This window comes from Salvelinus sp. IW2-2015, linkage group LG1, assembly GCF_002910315.2.
Source record: "Salvelinus sp. IW2-2015 linkage group LG1, ASM291031v2, whole genome shotgun sequence".
NCBI lineage: Eukaryota > Metazoa > Chordata > Actinopteri > Salmoniformes > Salmonidae > Salvelinus > Salvelinus sp. IW2-2015.
The window spans coordinates 31,940,294-31,956,960 of NC_036838.1; the positions used below are offsets into that span (position 1 = coordinate 31,940,294).

Genomic DNA, 16,667 nt, shown 5'->3' on the forward strand with positions numbered 1-16,667 from the left:
TAAATGAACTGCACCCGCCTTCCCCTGATGTCAGTAACCAATGAGAAGTGGAATGGAGTCTCTACGTATTTCTCAGACTTTTATAAAGCCATGGAGTGAAAGTCCGTTCTTTTCGACGCTCTCAAGACGCAGAGAGGACGTTGCACATGTCAGCACAGAGTATTACATCTTGTTACGATGGAGATGAACTCAGCTTGCTGACTCACTCACCCTTCTGGAGGGGTCCTCTGGCTGCCCGGGTCTCCCTGCACATCCAGGTAAACATCACTGACTCCTGCAGAGCCTTTCAGTGGGAAAGGTCCAGTTCTTGGTTGGGGATTTTGCATATGAGCCCCGAGGCATCAATGTCTGCATAGAACAAATGTAATTCAAGATGTAAAAACAGAGCTTAGCTCAGGTGTTTTTTCAAGATAAGCTTGTGTGAATAGTTAGTCCACAGTTTTAATGAGACACAAAATGTTGGTTTTGCAGAACTGATCAAACTACACAACCATATCTAAACCACTAATAATAAATTGTCAGCATTGAAATGGTCTATATGGAAAACACAACAATTCTATGGAAAACAAAGTCCAACAGTCCAAGCTGACCCTCATGGATGGTGCTGGACAGGTGGCATGTTGGGACCTTTCCCTCCAGTCCTGAGCCATACAGGATAGATGGGTTGACTTCATCCAGAGATGACAGCTCCCTCTCCAGCATGCCTCCGCGGAACTTTCATCTTGGCCCCATGTTTCCCCTGGGAGCCTGAAAACCCCTCTCTGCTACAAAAAAAGTTGTGTCTTTTGCTATCGTGGTTAGCTAATAGATTTACATATTGTGTCTTCCCTGTAAAACATTTTAAAAATCAGAAATGATTGCTGGATTCACAAGATCTGTATCTTTCATCTGGTGTCTTGGACTTGTGATTTAATGATATTTAGATGCTAGTATTTACTTGTGACGCTATGCTAGGCTAGTCAGCTTTTTTTACTGTGGGGGGTGCTCCCGGAACCGGGATGGTGACTCGTGAGGAGTGTTAACAAGGCACACCTGTTAATTGAAATGTATTCCAGTTGACTACCTCATGAAGCTGGTTGCGAGAATGCCAAGAGTGTGCAAAGCTGTCATCAAGGCAAAGGGTGGCTACTGTAGAAAATAGTAAAAATAAAGAAAGTAGGTGTGTCAAAACTATTGACTGGTACTGTGTATACACACACACACAATATTTTTTGCTCAATCTGATTAGGTGGGCCTKGCTCCCCAGTGCCTACACCCCTGCCTACAGCAGGACTGATACATGCTCCTCCAGCTCACCGGCTCCAGAATGCTCCGACCAACTACTGTCTATCATATGTGCGCACAGGCAGCATAGAGAAGAAAAATGCATGTTTAGAACTGATAATCGACCTCGTGGTGCAAGAATGAATACAATGAATTGATTACAATACTGTGCTTAACACCCTCTCGGCAGTCAAGTATTCCGCCACAAATGTTTCACAATCTAGTCCGGTTGCGGCCACAACTAGACCCTGTTTCAAAGGAATCAAGAAATAATCTTATTTTATGCCTAGCTATCACATATGTACATTGTTTAAAACACACTTTTACAAGTCTCTGTCACAAATAACTGCTCCAATAAGCCCCTTATGGTGAAAGAGGGGCTTTCAGAATCATGACCCTTTCGAGTTTTCAGTTCATCATTTGCCTGTAGGGGGTCCCGAGTGCTCTGGGCATTACTGAATCGAATGAACGAAACGAGTCAGGGGGAGACGGGGAGTGACTGAACGAGTTGAAAAGATCAGAGTCAGTAAGCTGAACTTCCCATCACTAGTCAAAACCCCTTCTCCATCTCGTTTCCACAGCAACCCCCACCTCCCCCATCCCCATCCCTGAGAAGTGGCATGAGGAGTTAGGCGTCTTTCAATCTAAATGCAGATAACTAACATTGCACTCCTCTTCATCCCTCCCTCCTTCCCTCTCTCTCTCTTGTTGGAGGGCAGAATCTGAGGATAATAATGTCAGCTAATGGGACTATGGTATAAAGTGCTGACAAGGGATGACAACTGACAGGCGAAAGTGATCAAGGCCCCAGCTGTCTTTCTATCAGCCTCGTCTCTTAAAATATTAATAAAGAGCAGAGCTTTCGTCATTTCATTTTTCACTGTAGATGAGAAAGTTGGCACATGTCAGCACAGAGTATTACATTTCTTGTTACGATGGAGATGAACTCAGCTTGCTGACTCACTCACCCTTCTGGAGGGGGTCCTCTGGCTGCCCGGGTCTCCCTGCACATCCAGGTAAACATCACTGACTCCTGCAGAGCCTTTCAGGTTGGGAAAGGTCCAGTTCTTGGTTGGGGGATTTTGCATATGAGCCCCGTAGGCATCAATGTCTGCATAAGAACAAATGTAATTCAAGATGTAAAAACAGAGCTTAGCTCAGGTGTTTTGTTTCAAGATTTAAGCTTGTGTGAATAGTTAGTCCACAGTTTTAATGAGACACAAAATGTTGGTTTTGCAGAACTGATCAAACKTACACAACCATATCTAAACCACTAATGTAAAATTGTCAGCATTGAAATGGTCTATATGGAAACACAACAAGTTCTATGGGAAAACAAAGTCCAACAGTCCAAGCTGACCCTCATGGATGGTGCTGGACAGGTGCATGTTGGGACCTTTTCCCTCCAGTCCTGAGCCATACAGGATAGATGGGTTGACTTCATCCAGAGATGACAGCTCYCTCTCCAGCGYATGGGCCTTCCGCGGAACTTTCATCTTGGCCCCATGTTTCCCCTGGGAGCCTGAAAACCCTTGCTCTCCCTGTGGCTTCCCCTTAGTGATGCTCTTCCCTGCTGCGTTACTGGCATAGTCTGGCATGGGGAACGTGCCGATGCCACTGTCGAGGGTACGCATGGATGCACCAGAACCTAAACAGTGAGGAAGGAACAATGAAGTGAGACTAGACTCAGGGGGAGACGGGGAGTGTTAGTCAAGGGAAATGGATGACAGACATTATTATGACTCAGCATTATGCTGCTCTCACCTGTAATGTGCTGGGAACTAATGGACTCTGCCAAGCTCTCGTCTGATGTGACCTCATCCTTGCCAATCATATCAGAAGCCTGAAACCACAAGGGTTACACTCCACGTAAGATTGAATCATATTACTGATGTGTCATTTATTAATTTGTCTATAGTGTATAAGAGGAAAAAGAGAGAGAGAAGAGARTTTACCTGGTCCATCTCGTCCCTGCTCTTTGTGTGGCTGATCCCATCCCTCTGGTGACCGAAGATGGGCCGCGACCTCTTCGAGTCAAAGGAGAGGCGCCTTTGTGCCATTCCAAAGGTGGTAGGTATAGCTCCTCTCTCGTCCACCCTGTTTCCAGAACAAGACGTCGAGGGACTTAAGAAAGAAGAAGTTACAAACTCATAGGGGAACTATCTTTCGACATATACTAATCAAATTAGATCAGATTTGATCATACGAGAAAGAGTTTAATCCTCTGGCTAGTTGTGTAATTACAGCGCATTCGGAAAGTATTGACTTTTCCCACATTTTCTTACGTTACAGCCTTATTATAAAATGTATTAAATCGTTTTTCCCCCCTCATCAATCTACGCACAATACCCCATAACAGAATTTTTGCGAATTTATAAAAAACTGAAATAATCACATTTACATAAGTATTCAGACCCTTTACTCAGTACTTTGAAGCACCTTTGGCAGCGATTACAGCCTCGAGTCTTCTTGGGTGTGATGCTACAAGCTTGTCACACCTGTATTTGGGGAGTTTCTCAAATTTTTCTCTGCAGATAATCTCTAGCTCGGTGAAGTTGGATGGGGAGCGTCGCTGCACAGCTATTTTCAGGTCTCTCCAGAGATGTTCGATCGGGTTCAAGTCCGGGCWMTGGCTGGGCCACACAAGAACATTCAAAGACTTGTCCCGAAGCCAGTCCTGCATTGTCTTGCCTGTGTGCTTAGGTTAGTTGTCCTGTTGGAAGGTGAACCTTTGACCCAGTCTGAGGTCTCGAGCAGGTTTTCATCAAGGATCTCTCTGTACTTTGCTCCGTTGATCTTTCCCTCGATCCGGACTAGTCTCCCAGTCCCAGCCGCTGAAAAACATCCCCAAAGCATGATGCTGCAAGAGAATCTTGTTTCTCATGGTCTGAGAGTCCTTTAGGGGCCTTTTAGCAAACTTCAAGCGGGCTGACGTGTGCCTTTTACTGAAGAGTGGCTTCTGTCTGGCCACTCTACCATCAAGGCCTGGTTGGTGGAGTGATGCAGAGATGGTTGTCCTTCTGAAAGGTTCTCCTATCTCCACAGAGGAACTGCGGAGCTCTGTGAGAGTGACCATCGGGTTCTTGGTCATCTCCCTGACCAAGGCAATTCTCCCCTGATTGCTCAGTTTGGCCTGGCGGCCAGCTCTAGGAACGGTCTTGGTGGTTMCAAACTTCTTCTATTTAAGAATGATGGAGGCCACTGTGTTCTTGAGGACCTTCAATGAAGGTACCCTTCCCCAGATCTGTGCCTCAACACAATCATGTCTCGGAGCTCTACGGACAATTCCTTCAAGCCTTATGGCTTGCTCTGACATGCACGGTCAACTGTCGAACCTTATATTAGACAGGTATGTGCCTTTCCAAATCATGTCCAATCAATTAAATTTACCACAGGTGGACTCCAATCAAGTTCTARAAACATCTCAAGGACGATCAATGAAAACAGAATGCACCTGAGCTCAATTTCGAGGGTCTGAATACTTACAGTACCAATCAAAAGTTTGGACACACCTACTCATTCAAGGGTTTTTCTACATTGTAGAATAATAGTGAATACATCAACACTATGGACTAACACATATGGAATCATGTAGTAGTCAAAAAAGTGTTAAACAAACACTTATTTTTTATTTTAGATTCTTCAAAGTAGAAGATGACAGCTTTGCACACTCTTGGCATTCTCTCAACCAGCTTCACCTGGAATGCTTTTCCAACAGTCTTGAAGGAGTTCCCACACATGCTGAGCACTTGTTGGCTGCTTTTCCTTCACTCTGCTAAACTCATCCTAACTCATCCTAAACCATCTCAATAGGGTTGAGGTCAGGTGATTGTGGAGGCCAGGTCATCTGATGCGGCACTCTCCTTCTTGGTCAAATAGCCCTTACACAGCCTGGAGGTGTGTTGGGTCATTGTCCTGTTGAAAAACAAATGATAGTCCGACTAAGCGCAATCCTGTGGGATGGCGTATCGCTGCAGAATGCTGTTGCAGCCATGCTGGTTAAGTGTGCCTTGAATTCTAAATAAATCACTGACAGTGTCACCAACAAAGCACCCCACACCATCACAACTCCTCCTCCATGCTTCAAGGTGGGAACCACGAAGATCATCCGTTCACTTACTCTGCGTCTCACAAAGACACGGCGGTTGGAACCAAAAATCTCAAATTTTGACTGGTCAGACCAAAGAACAGATTTCAACTGGTCTAATGTCTATTGCTCGTGTTTCTTGGCCCAAGCAAGTCTCTTCTTCTTATTGGTGTCCTTTAGTAGTGGTTTATTTTCAGAAATTCGACCATGAACGCCTTATTCACGCAGTCTCCTCTGAACAGTTGATGTTGAGATGTGTCTGTTACTTGAACTCTGAAGCATTTATTTGGGCTGCAATTTCGGAGGCTGGTAACTCTAATGAACTTATCCTCTGCAGCAGAGGTAACTCTGGGTCTTCATTTCCTGTGGCAGTCCTCATGAGAGCCAGTTTCATCATTTGATGGTTCAACGCTTGATGGTTTTTGCGACTGCACTTGAAACTTTCAAAGTTCTTGAAATTTTACGGGTTTGACTGACCTTCATGTCTTAAAGTAATGATGGACTGTCGTTTCTCTTCGCTTATTTAAGCTGTTCTTGCCATAATATGGACTTGTCTTTTACCAAATAGGGCTATCTTCTGTATACCACCCCTACCTTGTCACAACAAAACTGATTGGCTCAAAGGCATTAAGAAGGAAAGAAATTCCACAAATTAACTTTTAACAAGGCACACCTGTTAATTGAAATGCATTCCAGGTGACTACCTACTGAAGCTGATTGAGAGATTGCCAAGAGTGTGCAAAGCTGTCATCAAGGCAAAGGGTGGCTACTTTGAAGAATCTCAAATATAAAATATATTTTGATTTTTAAACACTTCTTTTGGTTACTACATGATTGCATATGTGTTATTTCATAGTTTTGATGTCTTCACTATTATTCTACAATGTAGAAAATATTAAAAATAAAGAAAAACCCTGGAATGTGTAGGTGTCCAAACTTTTGACTGGTACTGTATGTAAATAAGGTATATGTTGTTGTTTTTTTATCACATTTGCATACATTTCTAAAAACCTGTTTTGCTTTGTCATTTTGGGTTATTGTGTGTAGATTGATGAGGATAATATTTTTTTTTACAAAATGTGGAAAAAGTCTATGGGTCTGAATACTTACCGAATGCACTGTATTTTGTAATCATCATTCAGTACACTCATGGCTGCAATATTAAACGTTTGTGCAAGACTTCTGATGTATTTAATGAAATCTTAGGAACATAATTTAAGATAACATATCATTCTTACCTGTTGAGGAGCTGCTGCATGAAGTTGTCTGCGGTCACTCCTCTGTACATGAGTGACAGTTGGCCCTGGGCCTGGTCCATCACCACCTCACAGGAGTGGCCCCTGCCGGAGCGGTCCATCCCGACCCCGTTCACATACGCCCGCTCCTCCTCCAATGCCTTCCGCAGGTCCTCTGCCTTCTCCATCAGCATGGAGATGTTCAGGCTCTCCACCACCTTCCGGGGCCCACCTGACTTAGAGTCCTTAGCCCCTCCGCCGGAGGCAGAGGACGACGAAGGAGAGGACGACATGTTGTTCTTGAGCTTGGACACTTCTGGTTTACGGCTGAGGGCGGGGAGCTTGCTCTTCCTCAGGCCGAACCAGCTGGCGATGCCGTTGGAAGCCTTTTGCTTGGGCTCAACCAACTGGCCCCGGTCCTGCTCCTGCAGCTTAAGCATGTTCTCCTCRATGCCACGCATTACTTTCTGCTCGATGGCTGACTGGGGCACTGGTGGGCCGGACGAGTACTGCTTCTTGTCATTTTTCACGATGGCTTCAGTAGACGACCGCGGTGGCAGARGAGGAGGAGGCGGGAAGCTCTCTGCATGGACAAAGGTCTTCTTCTTGCTGGCCAAGAGTTTGCTTTTGTCCTCCAGCCTGGGCGGGTGTCTCTGAGCCAGGGCGCGGTCCTCGTGAGCAGGCTTGACCCCTCGGGGGTAAGAGGAAGCCTGGCCGACCTTTGAAGGGGACTTTGAGGGAACTTTAGTGGGGCTGTTTTGGGGGCTAGGGGCAGTTTTACTGTGGTGGCTCCGGGTGATGGGGCACTTCCCATAGCTCCTCACCACTGAAGGGGTCTCTGTATTGGAGGATAATGTGCCCATCTTGATCTTTGGACCATCTGCTTTCGCTACATATATCCGGGGAGAGAATGATGACTCCTGCTCTCCCTTGGGTATGGATGATGGGGTAGCTGATGATTTGGCGCCTGATTCATGTATTAGACCTGGCACCCTGGGGTGACTGCAGAGGCTGGTTTTGGGGTATTGCTTCCCTTCCAGGGAATCAGTGTATTTCTGATGTCTGTGCTGCTCTGTCCCAATTCTCTCGCCTTGCCTTTCAGCAGCCTTGCTTTTCTCAATATTGTTGGTGGGGGGTTTACCCACRTTACTTTGTGTATCCTTCTTGTCCATGGACTGTGCGCCTACTGGCAGGTTCTCTGTGCTCTTCAGTTTCCCCAGAGCAGCCAGGCGCTCTTTGAATGGGTGGTGACTGGACTCACTCTGGGGTTTTCCCTGCACCAGCCTCTTGGGGGTGGAAGACCCAGGCGACCGGTCACCTTGCCTGGCTGCAGACTGGGTTGGCTGGGGGGGTTCACAGATTGGCTGACTGGGCTCCAGAGTTGCACGGTGCTCCTGGTGCCTGTCTCTCATGCTGGAGTAGCTGGGGCGACTACTGTGTGCTTTACTAGCAGCGGCGGAGGACGAGGAGGGTAGGCTGAAGTGTTGGTGGGGCTTGTGCCAGACAGGGCTTTCTGAGTCAGTGCCCTGGTCAGTGCCCTGGTCAGTGTCCTGGTCAGTGTCCTGGTCAGTGTCCTGGTCAGTGTCCTGGTCATCTGGTTCTGGGGATGAGTCAGGGTGCTGTGAAGATGGGTGGCTGAGGAGGTTCTCCTCCTGCTGCTGCTTGTCTACAGGCCCCTCAGGTTGGGTGTAAGGGAGGTACTGGGGCGTCCCATCTGACGTGCAGACTTTCTCGTAGTGGGCCACCTTCTGAGAACCCCTTTGTGTGTGAGAAGAGGAGGAGGAGGGGGCTGCCTTTGTACTGTGGCTGGGTTTGGGCGCAAAGTGGCTGCTGAAAGCTATCTCCTTGACTGTGGGAGGGGGGCCCGCGCTGTCCTCTGGCTTGGGTGGCGAGGTGGGGGCAGAGTGCGTGGCAGGGTAGGGGGATGAGGAYAGCTGCTTCTCCCTCTCCGTGGTGGTGGCTTTGCGGGTCAGGACAGGTGAGTGGTACACCTCATAGTTGTTGTTGTTCCTGCAGGGGATCTTGGAGCTGCGGGTGAGCTGGGGACTTAGACGGAGGGTGTTGCCTGGTTGTGCCTGGTTCATCCCCGTCGGGATCTTCAGGAACTTGAGCAGCCGGGACGGGGAGGAAATGGGGGAGGGCTTGACTTCACCCAGGCCTGAGGAAAAGGTGGGGCTGAGTGCAAGCTTGCTCTTGCCAGAGGGAGGCAGGGCCTGAGCTGAGCTGGTCCTCTCGGGAACCGGGGCTGGAGAGTACAACTCCACCGCCACCTTTGTGCAGACAGACGTCTCATTGGAGGAGAAGTAGAGCCCGTTGCAGACCTGCTCGCTCACTTCCTGCTCCTCTTGATACCCTGGGTCCGTCTCCGTGGCAACAGGGTCTGTATGTGAGGTAGGGGTGTGCAGGCTGTTGTTCACATTGTGTGCCACTGATGCGGCCTCTTCTTCCAGGTAACAGCACTCCTCCGGACTGTCCCTGTTTTGGGTCAGCGACGTTACCATGACTGCCTTTATGTGCTTCACATCCTCACTGTGAGAGGGTTGCACCTCAGCCCGAGGCAGCGGTTTGCCAAACGGATGCCTGTCTTTGTGTCTTTGAAAGTTCCTGGTCTCCTTCTGTAGCATCCCGTTGAGGTTGGCTTGGATTAGCGAGGAGATTGGATCAGAAGAAACCAGAAGTTCTGGAGGCTGCTCTAGAAAGTCCACTGCTGTTTTGTGCATGTAGCACTGGCTTGTGCTGCCAGTAGGGAGGAGGTGGGGGAGAGCTGCTGCCTGGGGAAGGCCTGTGCTCTGTGCCAATGCCCCCTGTTCCTCTGCCCAGGCCTGCCCGTTGAGGCTCTCCACTCTGCCCGGGTGTGCGGTGCCGTGGCCCTGGGCACACTTCAGCAGGCTGTCCAGGCTACTCTTCTGGGAGAGCATTTGGCAGGACTGGCAGTCCCTGTGCTGGTGCTGTCTGTGCAGGGCATGGTCCTCCTGGAGAGCCCCTTCTCTGTTGGTATAATCATGGATGTCCGAGTCTGAGCTGGAGAAGCGGCAGCGTGACGAGGGATGTGCTACCAGGCGCTGAGAAGAGGGTAACCCCACAGAGGACATCAGGGACATCTGGTCTCTTTCCATGGAAACCAGCGCCTGACCCAGGTCGTGGTGTGGGGACAGGCAGGAGGAGGGGTGGAACTTGAGGGGGTCCGACTCCTCCAGCTTGCGCAATACTTCCAGGATGTGTGCTTTCTTTTTGAAGAACGGAGACAGGGCCTCTATGGAGGTGGCAGGGGCCGGGGCCAAGCCGGCTGTTCCGTTCTGTGTGTGGTCCCCATTGCTCTGCATAAACAAGGATATCAGGTTGTAACTCCACTACATCTTCATCAGACAATACAAACTAAAAAAGTTAAGTACAGTATGGCTAAAATCTAAAGAAAAGTTCACATAGCCTCCAACATCTAACACATTGCGTGCATAGTGCAGCAGGAGTCATATGTATTGATTTCATGTTGACAATTGATTGTGGAGGTTCCTTTTTACTTTGATGAGAACAAAACAACATTTGCTTAGATACTTCAGGACTTTTTKAGGGGACCTGCAACTCATGTTTCAAGTGAACGTACTGTAGTGAACTAACCGCCCAAGTCCCCAATGACTCTGTCACAGCAAAAGAGGACATCCTGAGAATGCTGAGCACCCCAGTCCTGACASGGGGAGGAATAAATGAACGAAGGAGAGAAGAGTGGAGAGGCAACTGAAGTCACTTTGGTTACACATGGCCAGCCAACCTTAGGAAGCAGTCTTTATCTTTAATTAAAGAAGCAATTAATTCTGTAATCAGTGAGAAAACTTCTCCTCCACCCTCCTCCTCATCCCGTCTTCTTGGAGAGGAGCCAGTCTGTTAACTTAAATAGTCACCGCCAGTGGGGACCTCTGGGATTATCCAATTAAGACAGAGGGGTGTGAGACAGAGCCACTTGCTTAGCTTACACAGACCATTCATTCTCTTCCCCTGTCATTATTTCCACTACTACTCTACTGGCATTCTCCAAAGCCATGCCATGTCAATTTGATGAATCCAAGCAACAGGCCTGGTTTCTACAGGTTAGGGCCCACCTGATTACCTCAGCATACACTGTGCATTGTTTTCCCTTTTCAGTCTCCCTCCATCTCTACCAAGTGAACCCAAAGAGCCATCGCATGCAAATTTGACAAACCCAGTCGAATGAGGTGACTTTGAAAACCACTCTGCCATCACTGCAGAAGTGCCTATTCTGATGCAATGATTTACGTCTACCTAATAAATTCTCAGTCTACACCTGGGAGCTCTGATAAGCCCATATATATGCAGTATGTATATATACACAATCTGGACGGGTGCTGCACTTGGATCAGGGGAGCTGGGAGTGATGCAGMGCTTAGCTGAGGATGTGGGGATGGAGAACTGAACTGTATGGGATTCGGTCAGTCAGTCAATACATTTCTCTACTCATGGTCCATTAAAGGCCCAGTGCAGTCAAAGACATGAATATACATTGGGTATACCAAACATTAGGAACACCTTCCTAATATTGAGTTGCCGCCTCAGCATCCATGAGAGAGGATCTATGTTGTAAAGTAGCCCTTCAACAGTGGACTCCATCAATGTGTGTGATGGGTTAGTGGTATGGGCTCTCTTAAGGGGTGCCGCATTGATCCAAAACCTCCATCCCACTATATTCGTGTTTAAAATCCCAGAGCCATATGGATGGTGTACTAAATGCTTTGAGACTTGGGGCCAGAGAGAAACCATTGGCCAAGGAGATCTGATGGAAATAAAGCCTCAACCTCACAGAATTACGGAGGAGTGGAGACGGAGGGAGAGAAAGAGAGGAATGCATAGGGCGAGTGTTTGTTCAGAGGGAAACAAAAATCTATATTCAATTTGACACCTCTCTCCCTGCCTGATAACAAGAAACCAATCAGTTGCCCTCAGGGTTGAAATGACTGGGTCTCTCTCGTTCCTGTCTTCCACTTGCTTCTCAGTCATTTGTCAGCAGGAGTCTAGTGCTGCTCCTGGGGGCAGCAATAACACCGGCCTATTTTAAGAGAGAACATTACAGAGGGGCACGGTGAGCGCCGTTGGGGGTACTTCGGTGAGTGGTGGGGCAAAACAGGAGGAACCTTCAAAGCAGAAAATGTTATGGTGGCGCTAGAATATTGAGCGAGCCGAGCCCCTTTAAATTATATTAATTTGTGACTGAATTAATCCTGGGAATGAGAATGGACTTTGTTCACTGGGTAACCTCCTTGGAACGTATTAAATCCTTGGAACACATCAAATTAGTGGATTCGGCTATTTCAGCCACACCCGTTGCTGACAGATGTATAAAATCGAGTACACAGCCATGTAATCTCCATAGACAAACATTGGCAGTAGAATGGCCTTACTGAAGAGCTCAGTGACTTTCAACGTGGCACCGTCATAGGATGGCACCTTTCCAACAAGTCAGTTCATCAAATGTATGCCCTGCTTGAGCTGCCCCCGTCATCTGTAAGTGCTGTGATTGTGAAGTGGAAACGTCTAGGAGCAACAACAGCTCGGCCGCGAAGTGGTAGGCCACACATTCTCACAGAGCGGGACCGCCGAGTGCTGAAGCGTTGAAAAACAGTCTGTCCTCGGTTGCAGCACTCACTACTGAGTTCCAAACTGCCCCTGTAAGCAACATCAGCACAAGAACTGTTCGTTAGCCTAAGATCACCATGCTCAATGTGAACCGTCAGCTGGAGTGGTGTAAAGCGCACCGCCATTGGACTCTGGAACAGTGTAAGCGCGTTCTCTGGAGTGATGAATCACACTTCACCATCTGGTTTGGCAGATGCCAAGAGAACGCTACCTGCCTGAATGCATACTGCCAACTGTAAAGTTTGGTGGAGGAGGAATAATGGCCTGGAGCTGTATTTCATGGTTCGGGCTAGTCCCCTTAGTTCCAGTGAAGGGAAATCTTAACGCTACGGCATACAATGACATTCTAGATGATTCTGTGCTTCCAACTTTGTGGCAACAGTTGGTGGAAGGCCCTTTCCTATTTCAGCATGACATTGCCCTGGTGCACAAAGCGAGGACCATACAGAAATGGTTTGTCGAGATCGGTGGGAAAGAACTTGACTGGCCTGCACAGAGCCCTGACCTCAACCCCWTCGAACACCTTTGGGATGAATTGGAACGCCGACTGTGAGCCAGGTGTAATTGCCCAACATCATTGACCGACCTCACTAATGCTTGTGGCTGAATGGAAGTCCCCGCATCAATGTTCCAACATCTAGCGGAAAACCTTCCCAGAAGAGTGTAGGCTGTTATAGCAGGCAAGGGGGGACCAACTCCATATTAATGCCCATGATTTTAGAATGAGATGTTCGATGAGCAGGTATCCACATACTGTTGATCATGTACTGTAGTGTATGAGTATGAAAATAAACATCATGATTACTAACAGAATGTGTCCAATGTTGGTGAAGCAGAGGTAAACAAAATATGAGTTTGCTGAGCTGATTAAGGGTCCCTCCCTTTGCCCTCAGAACAGCCTCAATTCGTTAGGGCATGGACTCTACAAGGTGTCGAAAGCGTTCTACTCCAACGCTTCCCACAGTTGTGTCAAGTTGGCTGGATGTCCTTTGGATGGTGGACCATTCTTGATACACACAAGAAACTGTTGAGCGTGAAAAACCCAGCTGCGTTGCAGTTCTTAACACAATCTGGCTAGGGCTGTGGTGTTCACGAAATTTCATCAGCCGGTGATTGTCAAGCAAATAACTGTCAGTCTCACGGTAACTGACCGTTAATTAACATAAACACATTTAGTATCTCCTGGCTTCCACACAAGCCATTTTAAAAAGAATAATAAATCCATGTAATATAGCTTATTACACCTTCACAATAAATCCATGATTTATCTTAGACAGGTCTAAAGAAGCACGATATGAAGAAAATGTAGTTCATTTCAGAAGAACAGAATAGCATACTCTGAGTTTCCTTATGTTAGGTCCTAATGTGGCTATGCCAAATGGCTGTGGGCTACAATAGTTCATTTAGCAGACACAATTTGCTTAGAATTCCGTGGCATTATTTTATAGTTTGAAGAATACAAATACAAAAAGGCACTCGCAATTGAGAATCTTATTTTGCAGTGATGGATAAATTGGACAGATGAAAGGAAATAGTGAACGGCACACTGCTCTCTGATAGTATACGATATTATATAAGCTTACGTATCGGCCACATGGCCTCCGTCAGAGCCGTTGAAGTCTGAAGGAATAGAATTGACAAAGTTTTCTCAAACGATTTGAGGGAGTGCGCACATGGGTTAATCTTGACACTACAGGGGGTGCTGTTTCAACTTGGACATTTATGTTCCAAATTAAACTGCTCGTACTCAATTCTTGCTCGTACAATATGCTATTATTATTACTATTGGATAGAAACAATCTCTAGTTTCTAAACTGTTTGAATTATGTCTGTGGGTGAACCAGAATCTTTCTGCAGCGAAATTCATGACAGGAACTGCGAAGGTCTGAAAACGAGGCTCTGTTCTCAGATCAGTTTAAAGTCTCTGTATGTATCCTATGGGTCGACATGAACTGCACCCGCCTTCCCCTGGATGTCAGTAACCAATGAGAAGTGGAATGGAGTGTCTACGTAGTTCTCAGAGTTATAAAAGGCCAAGGAACGAAGGAGCTCTCTTTTGTCGTTCGTCATTGCGCAAAAAAGATCTCAGGATGGCATTTTGAAACGCTCAGTTTCGGCCTTAGCTATATCCGTCTGTAATTTAATTCGATATAGGGGTTAGAAACATCATAACGAAGTTATTTTAAACCGAGTTATATCAGTTTATGGAGTATATTGCTATTTTCGGAATTTCCTTAGTATTGCTTTGGGGATTTGGGCATGTTGTGGCCACATAGCTATTGTTAGCTGCTAATTTCGAAGTTGAAGACGACGTTTTACAACCAAGCAACGATTTTTTGGACAAAGACACCTTGCCCAAGATCTGATGGAAGCTCTCCAAAGTAAGAGCTATTTATGAGTTATTCCGTATTTATGTGGAAAAATGTAAACGGATTTGTCCGCCATTATTGCGGCACTAGTCTGGCTTGTAACGCACACTGTATGTCTAGTAACGTTAATTTAAAAATCTAACTCAGCGGTTGCATTAATAACTAATGCATCTTTCATTTGCTGTCCAACCTGTATTTTTAGTCAATCTAATCGATAATAATCAAACTTAGGTGCCTTTCCAAATGGCGCCAGAATGCATGACCTGTTGCCACTGATCACATTGTATAACCACGATTTTGCTGCTAAATATGCACATTTTCGAACAAAACCTATATGCATTGTGTAATATGATGTTACAGGACTGTCATCTGACGAAGTATATCAAGGTTAGTCAAAAATTATATATTCTTTGCTGTATTGTTACGATCGCTAACCTGTGCTGCTGGTAAATTGCTTGTGTTTCTGGCTATTGTGCTAAGCTAATATAATGCTATATTGTGTTTCGCTGTAAACACTTAAAAAATCTGACATATTGGCTGGATTCATTTCATTTAAGTCATTTAGCAGACGCTCTTCCAGAGCGACTTACAAATTGGAAAGTTCATAATATTCATCCTGGTCCCCCGTGGGGAATGAACCCAAACCCTGGCGTTGCAAGCGCCATGCTCTACCAACTGAGCCACACGGGACCGCACTGGATTCACAAGAAGTTGGGCTTTCATTTGCTGTACGCTGTGTATTTTTCAGAAATGTTTTAAGATGAGTAATTAGGTATTTGACGTTGGTCTCTGTAATTATTCTGGCAGCTTCGGCACTATTTCAGATTGCAGCTGCAATGTAGAACTGTGATTTATACCTGAAATATGCAAATTTTTCTAAAAAACATATGCTATACAATAAATATGTTATCAGACTGTCATCTTATGAAGTTGTTTCTTGGTTAGTGGCTATTTATATCTTTATTTGGTCGAATTAGTGATGGCTACTGATGGAGTAAAAAACTGGTGGAGTAAAAAATGGTGTCTTTTGCTAACGTGGTTAGCTAATAGATTTACATATTGTGCCTTCCCTGTAAAACATTTTAAAATCGAAGAAATTGATGGTGAATTACAAGATGTGTATCTTTCATCTGGTGTCTTGGACTTGTGATTTAATGATATTTAGATGCTAGTATTTACTTGTGACGCTATGCTAGGCTATGCTAGTCAGCTTTTTTACTGTGGGGGGTGCTCCCGGATCCGGGTTTGGGAGGAATTAGAGGTTAACAAAGAAATAGTTACTTCTATATGCTTAATTTAGAGTTACTAATGTAACTTTAGTTCTACAAACGTTGGGCTGTATGTTTAGATTTTTAATACATAGTAATGCATGATGAGACCAATGATGATTTGAAAAAAGTCGCTTGAAAGGCATGAGCTCTGCTCAGTTTTTTTGCGCAGGCTGTACACACTCCAATAGTCTCTCATTCACAATTTGACAAGCACTTGTCAAATTGAGAGTGCTGCGTTGTGCCCTTCTCCCTGAGTGTGCTGCACAATCCAAAGAGTCTCTCACTCACATGGCTCTCTGTCACGTGATCGGTCTTTCTCACAGGCTATAAGTTAAGACAGACACATCTGGGACACAACTGCACGTGTCCTTATCCAATTCCGTGGTGCATATTGAAGATATTGGAAGAACTGTCCACATTTACTTTTCGTCAGCTAACCAGATGAGTAGACCTAATAAACAGCAGAAGCACTAGTCTATGTCCATTTACTATCCACCATAGTACAAAAGTTGCCCTATTCTATTCTGTGCGAGAAATAAATATTACAAACAGTCTGGGACAGTTGTGGGATGCGATAGATCCCAAATTAAATCAACCACTAGTATCTAAAACCTTTTTTATGCAATGTGGCTGATGCAACAGATCAGAACGTTTAGCTTAAAATGTTGATAAAATATTAGGCTATTTCTTCACATTATAAGCGCAGCAGTGCGCACACGACAGTAGGCTATAAGCGCGAATGTTCCATTAGCGGGAAAACACMATTTTCAAAAGTGACCGCAAATGCAATTATGCMTGT

The 16,667-nt window shown here is 46.0% G+C and overlaps 1 protein-coding gene and 1 long non-coding RNA gene across 3 annotated transcripts in view; both read right to left on the bottom strand.

Moving 5' to 3' along the window:
- The window catches only part of LOC139027966 (uncharacterized), a 98,255-nt gene that overhangs the window by 32,007 nt on the left and 49,581 nt on the right, over positions 1 to 16,667 (bottom strand). The gene's annotated exons all lie outside the window — the stretch shown is intronic.
- Positions 1 to 16,667, bottom strand: part of LOC111965425 (nck-associated protein 5-like) — a 125,380-nt gene that overhangs the window by 3,451 nt on the left and 105,262 nt on the right. For both annotated transcript variants that reach the window (XM_023989635.2, XM_023989638.2), the window contains 5 exons: positions 6,589 to 9,902; positions 3,219 to 3,387; positions 3,028 to 3,106; positions 2,624 to 2,911; positions 2,232 to 2,374 (listed from right to left, as the gene is read on the bottom strand). In XM_023989635.2, coding sequence (XP_023845403.1) covers positions 2,232 to 2,374; positions 2,624 to 2,911; positions 3,028 to 3,106; positions 3,219 to 3,387; positions 6,589 to 9,902 — 3,993 coding nt within the window. The remainder of the gene's footprint in view (positions 1 to 2,231; positions 2,375 to 2,623; positions 2,912 to 3,027; positions 3,107 to 3,218; positions 3,388 to 6,588; positions 9,903 to 16,667) is intronic.